The sequence below is a fragment of the Chamaea fasciata genome, unplaced genomic scaffold, assembly GCF_029207755.1.
Source record: "Chamaea fasciata isolate MVZ Bird 193981 ecotype frontalis unplaced genomic scaffold, bChaFas1.0.hap1 SCAF_14, whole genome shotgun sequence".
NCBI lineage: Eukaryota > Metazoa > Chordata > Aves > Passeriformes > Sylviidae > Chamaea > Chamaea fasciata.
The window spans coordinates 2,471,456-2,484,131 of NW_027094099.1; the positions used below are offsets into that span (position 1 = coordinate 2,471,456).

At 49.3% G+C, this 12,676-nt stretch overlaps 1 protein-coding gene across 7 annotated transcripts in view; it reads right to left on the reverse strand.

Annotated features, from left to right (window-relative positions):
- The window catches only part of NEO1 (neogenin 1), a 168,742-nt gene that overhangs the window by 27,145 nt on the left and 128,921 nt on the right, over window positions 1-12,676 (reverse strand). For all 7 annotated transcript variants that reach the window (XM_066196692.1, XM_066196691.1, XM_066196689.1 and 4 more), the window contains exons 9-14: window positions 11,013-11,167; window positions 10,389-10,537; window positions 9,240-9,378; window positions 5,706-5,755; window positions 5,134-5,278; window positions 2,662-2,772 (exon numbers count right to left, since the gene is read on the reverse strand). In XM_066196692.1, the coding sequence (XP_066052789.1) occupies window positions 2,662-2,772; window positions 5,134-5,278; window positions 5,706-5,755; window positions 9,240-9,378; window positions 10,389-10,537; window positions 11,013-11,167 (749 nt within the window). The remainder of the gene's footprint in view (window positions 1-2,661; window positions 2,773-5,133; window positions 5,279-5,705; window positions 5,756-9,239; window positions 9,379-10,388; window positions 10,538-11,012; window positions 11,168-12,676) is intronic.

A 12,676-nucleotide genomic window follows, 5' to 3' on the forward strand; every position in this document is an offset into this window, starting at 1 on the left:
TGAGAATCAGTAAAGAAAATATGTAAGCAATCCAAGGGTAGACAGATTTGACAGACAATTAGAATGCCTTTTACTAAGCAATAGAACAATTAACAAGAAAGCTATTAACCAATCAGAAGGTTTGCAAAAACTGTATAAAAGACAGCATGCTGCCATAATAAACAAGAACCTTCTGAAAATACCGTGTCACTTTGTGTGTCGTGACTGTATCTACGACGACAAGAACACAGAGCTCCAAGAGCAGAATATTAACATTACATTCCAACAGATCCTCCCTTTAAAAGGCGGGACAGTTGTGCTGAAGCTTAGGGGGTTGGGATGGTTTTTGTATCAGATCTGCTTAGGCAGATCTACATTGCTCATGTTGTCATCCAGTTTTCCAGATACATATCCCATCCTTCCCCTCCACAAATTCATCTGCTTTCAATTCCATCATCTTCTTTACTTGTGTATTACAATAAATACTTGCCGGTATTACGATAATTACATGGAAAAGTCTGGTGATGAAAGAAAGGTTCCTGAGCTGGCTGCAGTATTAAATAGGAGGTTCCACAGCTACAAGAACTGCACTGCAAAGGGTTCTCCTCACTTGTCCTACAGTTGTCACTGCCTAGATCCTTGGATTCCCAGAATGCATACAACATGAGCAGGAACTACACAGCCATAGTAAAAGCTCAGAAAATACAGGGTCCACATCAAATGTTCAAATCCTTCCCCCCAAAAGCAACACAAGTGTCACCTCATCCCACAAAGACAGGGAAGGTGGATCCCTGACACCAGAACACTCCCACCAAGTGCCACTGTAAGTCTTTAGTACTTTTCTCCTAAGAGGCTTTTCCCCACTGTTGACTGGAACCTAAAAGCAATCTCCCAACTGTCCCTGGAGTGTCCCTAACTTTGGGTTCACTTCTCAAAACTGAAATAAATCCTTTTGTCGGGTGCTGGCGGATTAGGGATAATTCCCCGCAATAGCAAACTGAGCTCCCCACTCCAAATGGAATCAAGGACTTGTGCTTCCTGCGGGGATTTCATTTTAATGAAACACGCTGCATTTCTCTACAAACATTTAAAAAAGCACCACAACAGGATTATTTGGATCACAGCACAGCCCTGGCCCCCAGCCCAGGGAGCTGTTGGGCTGCTGCTGCCACAGCCCAGCAGCTCCAGTTCCCAACTATTAAACACAGCAAAGCTCCAAGTGCAGCAGGAGAGGTGACATTTCCACTGCACTGGGGAAAAACCCTGCACAACTGTTCAACACCCCCTGCTCTGCACTCAGGGGGAGCCTGCTCCAGCTCCAACGTGGAATTGTAACACTCCTGCCCCCCTTCACATCCATGGGATGTAAATTCCTCACATCCCTTCAATTATTTTCTATTTAAACTCAAAAAGCAGCTGTGGAATAAAAAGAAATGATGCCTCATGTGTCTGTTGAACCGAAGATTCAACAAGAAGAGCTGTAAATGCATTTGCATGGTGTTAAAATTATCCACATGAGCTTTCTAAAAAAGGAAGCCCAAGAAATGCAGCGTGCACACACAGATCTCACAGGTGTATGCACTTAGATGAATGTCATGTTATGTTGTCTTAAATGTCAATTTTTTCTTACTTTATTCAATGGAAAGGATGTGTAGAAAGTCAGATTTCCTGCAACTTTCAGAGGTGAAAAAAATTAAATGACAAAGCCAGAAGAGAAGGAAAATGTTATTTTTCTTCTTCCTCCTTCTGCCCTGTTTAAATTTAAATTTAATCCTGGTGCTGTCCTGTGGCAAAGTGTTGTTAACTCCAGCTCAGGGACACTTCCACTGCCCTGTGAGGTGCTCACTTACAGAGCTCTGCCCTATTTTGGGGACCTGGCAGCTCCAAGGGTGTGTCACATCCACTAAGGGCCAGCAGCCACACAGATCAAAGAATTTCCAGTATCCACATCCCTGAACTGCTCTCTTCACACTGGAGAATGAGCTGCAGGAGGACCAGCATCAGGCTGAGCATCAGCTTTGCACAGACAGGGATGGGAGAAGGGTTTTCCAGCCTTCCCAAGCCGGCTGCTGAAGGATCCTCCAGCAGCAGAGAGCAAATACTGACCCATTTCCATTATTCCACCTCCCAGCTGCCAGGATCACTCGGCCTGCTCTGGCACAGCACACAAATCCATGGACTTGGTCAAACAGATCCCCTGTTGAGGAGAACCCTTTACAGCACATGCAAGGAGCTTTGGAATATCCCATTTAACGCTCCAACAAGCTCAGGAACCTTTCCGCCATCACTGGGATTTTCAATGTAATTATTCTAATAACCACAATTTCAATATAATTTTTATTTAATACCCACAACAGAATTTCTGATGGGAGACCTGGTGCAGAAAATATGGAAAATAAAATTTATCTCCCTTTTCGTCTGTGCAAAATAAGTTATTATGGGTCAAAGAAAGCACAGCACCAACATGGGGGTAAAACTGCAAAGGGCTGTGGCTAAGAACATTTCCCATGACTTTCTTCCCTACTGTGGCATCTCCTTGTTACTATAAATGAGTATTCCTTAGCAGGAGGCACCTGGTGCCAACATTCAGCACTGGGAAGCGTAGAAGCAGAGTTTCATTTCAAGCTGTTTTCTTGACTCGGCAAGAATTTTCTGTACTGTCCCAACCCCAGGGTCCCTCACCGTCCAGGTCGCTCTCGAAGGTCTCAGCTGACACCCAGTCGGTGGCGGGGCCGGTGCCATTGACGGTCATGGCGGCCACGCGGAAGCTGTACTCGGTGCCTCGCTCCAGCCCTGCAGGACAAAAATCCCACACACCTGTGAGCCTGGCGATTCCCACAGGTCCGTCAGCCCAGAAATTCCCACGGATCCATCGCCTTGGCAAATCCCACAGATCCATCGCCTTGGCAATTCCCACAGATCCACCGCCTTGGCAAATCCCACAGATCCATCGCCTTGGCAAATCCCACAGACCCATCGCCTTGGCAAATCCCACAGATCCACCGCCTTGGCAAATCCCACAGATCCATCACCTTGGCAATTCCCACAGACCCATCGCCTTGGCAATTCCCACAGATCCATCACCATGGCAATTCCCACGGATCCATCACTTTGGCAATTCCCACAGACCCATCGCCTTGGCAATTCCCACGGATCCATCACCTTGGCAAATCCCACAGATCCATCACCATGGCAAATCCCACAGATCCATCACCATGGCAAATCCCACAGATCCATCGCCATGGCAATTCCCACGGATCCATCGCCTTGGCAATTCCCACAGATCCATCACCTTGGCAATTCCCACAGATCCACCGCCTTGGCAATTCCCACGGATCCATCGCCTTGGCAAATCCCACAGGTCCGCGGCCTTGGCAATTCCCACAGATCCATCAGCCAGGGAATTCCCACAGACCCATCACCTTGGCAATTCCCAAAGGTCCATCAGCCCAGCAATTCCCACAGCTCGATCAGCCCAGGAATTCCCACAGATCCACCACCTTGGCAATTCCTACAGGTCCATCAGCCCAGCAATTCCCACAGATGCCAATTAAATCCCAAGGAATCATGGATATCCCAGCCTTCTATCCCTGCTGCCCCCACAGCATCAGCGCTGGAAAGGACTGGGAGGGCCTCTTTGCAAGCATGCTTTAACTTATGGCTGTTAATTGGTTTAATTAATTAGTTTTAAGAACAGGAACACCCCCACCATCACCAAACCTGGGGGTGGCACTGAGGCAGCAGGTGAGCAAACACACACACGTGTTTAATGCACGGGAGAGTCCAGTAAAAAATCAGAGCACTGTGAAAAGGCATTCCAAATTTGATATATTGAACCTCTCCAGCAGGTTTTTTTGCTGGCAGAAATATACTGGAATTACAGGAATATCTCAATTCTGTGAGAAAACTGAGACTTACTTAGTCACAGCTGGAGTTTCAGAGAAAAATCAGAGTATCTTGTTAGAAACTCTTCCAGAATCTCCCAGTTTCTTCTCTTTTGACCAAGTATTCATTTAGAGAGATTTTAAAGGCAACACAATGTAGCGTTGCTCCTGCTCTCGTGAACTGCCTGTTCCTGCTGTAGCCCCGGTAGCAACATGTGACTGACACTGAGCGATGGACTAGACTGGATTTTAAGCGTACAAAAGGATGAAAGGCATTCCCTTTACAATATTCCATGGACATGAGGTGGGATATTCCAGAGATGCCCGAGGTCAGGATCCCCAGGGCTTGGAGCTGGGTCCAGATGCCTGTGCCAACCCTGGCCCGCCCCTGCTCCTCTGCCCACCTGCTCCACACCTCCATCTCTGGCATTTGGGCACACAGTGAGCCCAGGGTCACCTTCTCCAGGCCTTTTACAAACGTTTTATAAGGAATCATCCAGTCCACTTAGCAAATGCATGGCCAATCCAGGGCGAGGAATCACGTCACCCCAGGCACCACCTGCAGCCTACAGGACCCCTGAGCTCCTTTGGGAGCCGCTTTTCTGTTTGTATTCCAAGACAGGAACTCCACAGAATCCTGTCCCTGAGCCCCGAAACATAGCCAGGCACCTCTGGGGAGGACAGAACCCTGCAGGAACCCAATGGAATCCTGACCCTGAGCCCTTGAACAGTGCCAGGGACCCCTGGGGAGGACAGAACCCTGCAGGAACCCAATGGAATCCTGACCCTGAGCCCTTGAACAGAGCCAGGGACCCCTGGGGAGGACAGAACCCTGCAGGAACCCAACGGAATCCTGTCCCTGAGCCCTTAAACAGAGCCAGGGACCCCTGGGGAGGACAGAACCCTGCAGGAACCCAACGGAATCCTGTCCCTGAGCCCTTAAACAGAGCCAGGGGCCCCTGGGGAGGACAGAACCCTGCAGGAACCCAACGGAATCCTGTCCCTGAGCCCTTGAACAGAGCCAGGGGCCCCTGGGGAGGACAGAACCCTGCAGGAACCCAACGGAATCCTGTCCCTGAGCCCTTAAACAGAGCCAGGGGGCCCTGGGGTGGACAGAACCCTGCAGGAACCCAACGGAATCCTGTCCCTGAGCCCTTGAACAGAGCCAGGGACCCCTGGGGAGGACAGAACCCTGCAGGAACCCAATGGAATCCTGTCCCTGAGCCCCCTAAACACAGCCAGGACCCCAGGGAGGACAGGTCCTGCTCACCTTCGATAAGCTGAGACAGCTGGGTGCCGCCCACACTCTCGGTGACATCGCTCTTGCGGGAAACTTTGCGGTAGCGGATTTTGTATCCCGTGATCTGCCCGCTGTGAGTCCCAGCAGGAGGGGGCTGCCACTGCAGCAAGATGCTCTGGGGAAGGCAGCACAGGAAGGTATTCAGAAAAAAATCTTTAGGAGAGCTCGAAAATAAATCTCCGCACACAATTCCAAAGGCACAAATGGCCAAATATTCCATTTTCTCCTCTCAAGTGGCCAAGGCATTCCAGAAGCGTGCCTGTGTGTGGCCACACTGCAAACAGCAGTGAGCAGGGATTCCAGCTCCGATCCTTCAGGGCCTCATTAAATCCCACCCATCATCAGCACTGTCACTGCATCCCACCACGGCCAGCCCACAGCTGGGCTGCAGTTTCTCCAAGCCCCACATTCAGATATTCTCTATAAAGAGGTCAAAAGCTGCATGGGAGGAAAAAGACCCAAAGCAGCTCTAAAATGTGGCCAGTCTAAGACCCCCCAGCCTTTTATTTACCCACCGCCAGCAGGAAATCCTCCAATCTTACCTTGGAATTCCGTACCTCCAGCGTTAGATTCTGTGGTGGAGCACTGGGGACTGGAAACATGAAAAGAATTACAACCCCAAAACCTTCGAATTTTGTATTTCCACACCCAACTACTCTCTGCTCTCACTTGCTATGGAAGTACAAACCATTCTTTTTAAGGCAGCACATAAAGGAATTACCAATCCTCCCACAGGTACTTTCTGACACAGTGAATGGCTGAGGAGGGTTCTGTATTTTCATCATGAAGAAAAAACTCTTTATTCAGGTCTTTATTTTCACACCTATCTAAATATGCTTTATATTTAAAAGCACTTCTCAAACTCTCAGAGAAAGTATCCCACCCAGCTCTTTCCCAAGGCAAATCTTCAATGAAGATACTGCTTGACTGGGGGGACTCACGATTCAATTTCTGGCCTGGATTTTGTTATCCTGATTTTCTGTAACAGCAAACCTCTGAGCCCCCAGGGCCCTGTGACAGTGAGGAGGTGAAGAGCACCTCAGACATTGGAGCTGCCTTTGAACTCCCACTCTTTGCTTGCTCTTTACTTGCTGCACGTGGCAGTGAAATCCAGGCAAAAAGGGAGAGGAAGAGAAACCCTGAGAGCCGGGAATTCCTTGTGGCACCACAGCAAACAGTGCCCCTGGCAGAGCTGAGGCTTCCCTAGCAGGAAGGGGAGGCTCCAGTGAAGCACAACGATGGCCGAGGAGCACAGGGGTGATAAAGAGGGAGGAGGACTGCTCCGGCCTGCAGAATTCATTTTTCAAATAACTCAGCCCAGCCACAGCAACATCCCAGAGAACCCCGAGGGCATGAAGTGGAAGAAGAGTTTGGAAAGGCTCACTGGGATGGGGTAAAACAAGCCGCCTCCACCCACCAGCCCACGGCAGAAATGGAGAGGAGCAAGATGTGCCTTCCTTTCCCTTGGCAACCCAGCTGAGCCTGAAATCACCACACCAGAGGATGAAGAGCACCAGGCCTGAGAAGCGGCACAGTGAAGAGCAGAGGACACAAAGCCAAGCTTTGCTTCTTCAGTGCCAGCCCTGCCATGGGCAGGGACACCTTCCACTAGCCCAGCGCGCTCCAAGCCCCATCCATCCTGGCCTGGGACACTTCAGGGATCCAAGGGCAGCCACAGCTGCTCTGGGCACCCTGTGACTCGCCGCCCTCACAGGGAAGAACAGGGATTTGCTGTGGAAAAGCATCTCCTGGACTGGGACAGCACGTGGAGAGCAGGCAGGAGCAGCAGGACATGTTGATGGCTCAGAGACTGTGAGGGAAGGGCCTCGATCAGATTCCACTCCCAGCTATAATCCCTGATCAGGAATTCCAGGATGGGAGAAGCAATCCTCAGGAGCAGCACATAAACCTGGGCTCAAATGGTAATACCTGCACAGTTATCCCTGCAACAAGGCACTGTAACAGATTAGGAGCAAAAACCTACATAAAAATGCAGATGCTTTGTTAAATCAGGGCTAAAGGAAGCTTAGGGAGAAATCCCTGCAAGGAACACGGAGATGGCTCCTGGACACCATAACAGGAAAACATGGGAGGAAAATGTGCATAATTCTGCAAAGATTTGAGAGCTTGCCAGGGTTATGAGACTCTAAGAAGCAAGATGACATCCTTCAGAGAGCTTTAGAAATTAAATACCTATAGGTGAAGTGTGAAAACTGAAGTTGGAGAAGAAAGAACTCCAAGGAAAACTTCAAAATGACATTGTAAACTGATAATAAATTCTTCTTCAACCAACCAAGGAGCTGGCAGCCCTTTAGAGAAATCAGTGAGCAAAGGGTCAGGTAGGGCAAAGAAAGACAAAGATAAGGGGAAGGCTTCCTTGACACATCCTTCCAAAGGATTCCCATGGTCTCTCCAACTGAAGCGAAGGAAGGGATTATGTTAGAGTCAGACCCAGGGAACAGCAGCCTCTTTGCCAGGGCCACGTGTTATCCATCCAGGAATTCTCAAGGAACTGGGGAGTGAAACAACTGCAGGACCTCTGAAACCTCTCCCGGTCTATCTTGATTCTGGAGGTGGCAAAGTGGCGCCAGCATTAAAATGGGACCACTCAAACTCCACCTGCTGGGCCAGAACCTTCCACCAAATCATCTGAAGTAACAATAAGGCACGAAATTGAGAGAGCAGGAGCTAGAATAGGAGCAGAACAGGGGTTTCTCCCTCTTTCAAGGGAAATCCCTTCAGTTTTAAGCAATGAGGGGATGGGAGGGAAGTGCTTGCCAGAGAAAGGAGCTGGTTGAAACAAAGGCCAGAGCCGGAAGGTACTGGGGGAGATGAGCTGGGGAGATCCCAGGGTGTGATCCTGTGGTAAAGAACTGCACAAAGACCTCAGGATGACTCCTCTTGGCGCTCAGAAGAGCCCAAAAAGCTCCTCAAATGCAAGTAATACCTCACTTACACCTTTGATACCATTTTAATCCCCTCTACCTGAGTTTTTAAAACAAAGGAGAGAAGGAACCTGGAGAAAAGCCCAGAAAAGGGAACTAAAGGTTGAATCAGCTTCCACAGGAGAAATGGGTAACCATTTCCGTGTCTTTGGAGAATGGATGAACCAGGGAGACCATGGCAAAGGTGCCCAGAATGAGGAGTGGGACAGAGGAATAACCAGTGGACCCTGAGCATTCCCTCTTCCAGGAGCACAGCCCCAGGCAACAAGTGACGTCAACACGGAGCAGGGGCAGAACAGACAGAAAGGGGGGATTCTGCAGAGGAAATTGACCTGTGGAACCTTTGCCCACTTGATGTTGTGGATAAAAGCTGGTGTGAGTTCAAGAAGATGCTGACAGGGTCTCATGGAAGAGGAACTGAATTAGCAAATACACAGAAACCACTGCAAAGCTGGGAAGTGCCCCAGGAACAAACCTGGGCCCAGACAGAGTTTGGGACAGTATTCCCCTCTGCTCCTGGTCACTCCTGGGGAGAGGATTCCAGGCTCTGCTCCCTTTCCCTCTGCGTGTTCTTCCGTCCAAACATCTCTCCAACAAATACAAGTTATCACTAACTCTGATCGCTCTGCAGTTGCTCATGTATCTCTGTTTGCTCACATCACCTCTTTATCTGTCTTATAAAAAATACTGACCTCACGTCTGCTCTCACCACTCTGTGCAATGGATTTAACAATATCTGTGCTGGAGCGCAAACACAGAACACAATTAAAATAAAACCCCTCCAAAACCAAGAGCCTTGCTCATATGTGAGAGAACCCAGGAAATAATTTGGAGTTGGTGCCTTCAGTGTATTTTTTTTTTCTGTCCACGCTCAATGTAGGCTCAATAATCCATGAAATAAATGGCTGATGCCGGAATGAAGGACACCATTGTTCTGGAATCACAACCCCAGATCCTTCTGCAGGTGTAGCAATTTTCCTTCACCCCGTTCTGGAAGGCCTCCGGGGGGATTTTTGACCGTGAACAGCCACACGCAACAATGAACAAACCCCATAAAAGCCTGGTTAAAGGTTCACTTGTCGGAAATTGCCAGCTGAAACCCCAGAACACAAAGAAGTGGAGCAGCTTTACCGTCTGAGAGGGTCCTGACAACGACGTCGTGGGTGGAGACGCCGGGGCCGTGTTTGTTGTAGGCCACCACGCGGAAGCTGTACTCGGTGAACTTCTTCAGCCCCGTCACCGTGTGTGACAGGCCCCCCACGTCCACGTCCTGTCCCCAAAGACACCCCCAGGGCCAGCTCGGGTCAGCTCTGCGGTGCCACCAACACCACAGAGCTCCTGCACAGCCCGCGGTAGCAGTGACACCTCTGTGTCACCTTCAGGCACAGCCAGCACTGGGAGGATGCCAGCTCGGAGCTTCCAGGAGAGAATTCTCCCTGTCCTATTTAAATCTTAACATGGGCGCTGCTGCTGGACATGAAAAGAGACCGGAAACTCTCATAATATCATATCACTATAATTACCATACCAATAAGGTATATACTATTGGTATACATATAACATACGTATTATCTTATTAATATAATTATCACTACCAAACCCATCATAATATCACTATAACTGAAACAGTGGGATGCAGAAGTACAAGAGGGAACAACTCTATTAAAAAACTGATGTAAAAAAAATTAAAAAGGGAAGACAAATATTCTTTCCTTTGCTTTTTAAAGCTGGAACGATACTGATATGCAATCAAATGGGAACGTGGTGAGGACTGGGATTAATCCTCGCTCTCAGGTGGCAGCCCATACTACAGAACACACTGAATGCTTCAGTGGAATACCAAGAAAATTAAATTATTGGAAACTCAGCAATACCAAAATATCAATCACTGAGTCCAAGAACTCAAGAAAGTTTGGATTAGGGATCATGCCAAAACCAGTATTTAGGCTGAACTGCTAAAACCCAGCCAATAACTCTGTGCAAGTATCTTTAATATCATCTGCCCCAGAACAGCTCAACAACAGCGCGGCTGCTCTCTGCCTTCTCCCCTTGTGACGGAATTCCCCAAAAGCTACTTGATGTTGACAAATAACAAAACAGGGCATCTCCAACAAAAGGGTTTCGTTCCCAGCCCACGCACGAACATTTCACTCCGGAATTCTGATTTTAAGACTTTCCCACATTTGAGGCTGAAGGATTCAGCCTGTCAAGAGAAGCAGACCCTTCCCGAGGTGTGTGCAGCCCCTCAGGGCAGTCTGGGTGGCTGCAGCAGCCCCGTACCTGCTCGGTGTGCTGCCCCTTCTCCATGTAGTAGAGTTTGTAGTTCTGGATGTCCCCGTTGCCCGAGAGCGGCGTCTCCCAGGTGACGGTGACGGAGGTGGGGGAGCCGGAGAAGGCGCGGATGTTGGGAGCGGGGCCGGGCAGCTGGACTGCAACACAACAGGGGAGCTCTGTCAGTGCCCAGCCTGGTGTGCCCACCCCTGCCCAGCACCCAGGAAAACGGGGGGTTTCCCATTGTGACATGGATCCACCAAGGGGTGGAAAGGTGGGACCAAATTTCCAAAGGAGATCTTGTTCCCTGGGTCCCTTTTGTCTAGAATGACCCTGACAAGTGACTTGGCATTTGCCTAAGGTTCTCTCTTTTTTAGGTAATGACCATTTAAAACACATAACCGTCCTGTTATAACGGTTTAGGGAATTAAGCAAGGAATATCCCATCAGTTCTTAAAGGCGACCATAAATCCAACAATCCCACCGACCTAGAAAATCTTTGGAAACGGGGGTTCACAAGTACAACTTTTAAAAAGCATCAGATTCTGGGAAAGGTTGCGAATAGGGAGAATAAAAAAATAAAACCAGTATGGCTCCCAAAGTGAGGAAAACTGCAGGAACATCCTGGCTCACCCTCAGGCTGCGTTGCCACCTTGAGCGGTGCCGAGCTCTCACCGGGGCCGTGCCTGTTCTGGGCCACGACCCGGAACACATAAACTGTCTCTGGCATCAGGTTCTGGATCATCACCTGTGTCTCTCCAGGACGACTCGTGTTTTCCACACGTTCCCTTTGGGAAACAAAAGGGTTGGGCACAGACAGCACCACTGATTAGTAAATGAGGAGTAGCTGCTCGTGTGGCGTGTCCCGGCTGAACGTAGCCGGTGTGCAAATGGGATTTACACTCTGCTCCCTGCACAACACCACAACCCTGTGCCAGGAGCGCTGCTGACAAACTGCTCCCGATTTTGCAACTTCCCTTTGCACAAAACCCAACACGCTGAAGGAACAGAATAAATTACACTTGACACCCACAAACTCGGAGTGGTTTCTTTGTTATTCCCATGACAGCAAGTGATAATTCACAGTGACAGTTTATCCTACAGCTCGGGAGCCAGCACAGAAACTATTTTAGCAGCACACACAGTCTGGCGAGATGTAGGGCATTCCTGTTAATATTGTGGGGCTGCTTTTTGGGGATTTTTCAAAGGAGCTGTTTTAACTTGTTCTTCCACCTCCAGCCTTGCCTTGGCTCCTTGCTGATGTTTGGATTTGATCAGAACACCCAGGGCACAGCCGTGGCACTGACAATGCTTCCACACAGGGTGGAGGCAAAGTGGCTTCAGTTGGACTCCAGTGAAAATTCCAACCTCCAACAATGCCTGGAGACAGATCCAGGCTACCAGAGCTCACCCACAGAAGGGACCCAGTTGGCATGGGAAGGGGCATCTCTGTAACCCAGCTGGGAGCACACGGGTCCTGGAAGGGGCATTGCTGCTGCTCAGTGACCTCCAGCGAACTCCGGGCACCGGAACACGACGTTCCCTCTGCCAAACACCACCCAAGAAACTCCATCTGCTCTTATCAGGGATTGAGGGGAAGATTAGCAGATCAATCATTAAACCAAGGGCAGCCTTTATCCCAAGGCACTGCCGTGCCCCCGAGCTTGCTGGCAGCTGTGTCTGGGTAACGCCGTCCGTCCTTCCCCGGGAAGGAGCTCCCTGGGAATGCCAAGAACTCCAAAAGCAGCAATCAGAAACTTCTCACTGAGCAAATGCAGGGGACTGGGCCTGCTCTGAGCTCCGTCCTGCCCCTCTGGCCCGCCAGGCTGGTCTCGGCCCCACTGACACCTGGTAAAGCATTTCTGACACAGCAACTCCAGCAGAACCATCCCTGTCTCCCCTTCCTCCCTTCCAGACACTCTGCTTCAGTTTCTATCAGGGAAATATGATCCCCAAACCCCCGTTTTTAATTTATTTCTTTTTACATCCACTGGTGTGTGGTTGATTTAGCAGAACTTGGCTGAAAACATCCTAAAATCCCTGTTGGTTTCTGCACTACTAAACTGTAACTATAGAGAGGGGAACAATGCACTCTCTGTAACTAAATACCTATTTACATCCATTTTCTAGAATGTTCCCCTTCATAAGCTCAGCTAAAATGGCACTGCATAAATAGCTTCATTTATTTCAGCTTTTAAATAATTTTCATTGCTATTTTTACCGCTTTGAGCACAACATTTTCTTGAAAACACGTTTCCAAGTGGAGTTGCCTTTAAAATGTGCTGTAGCTACAAGGA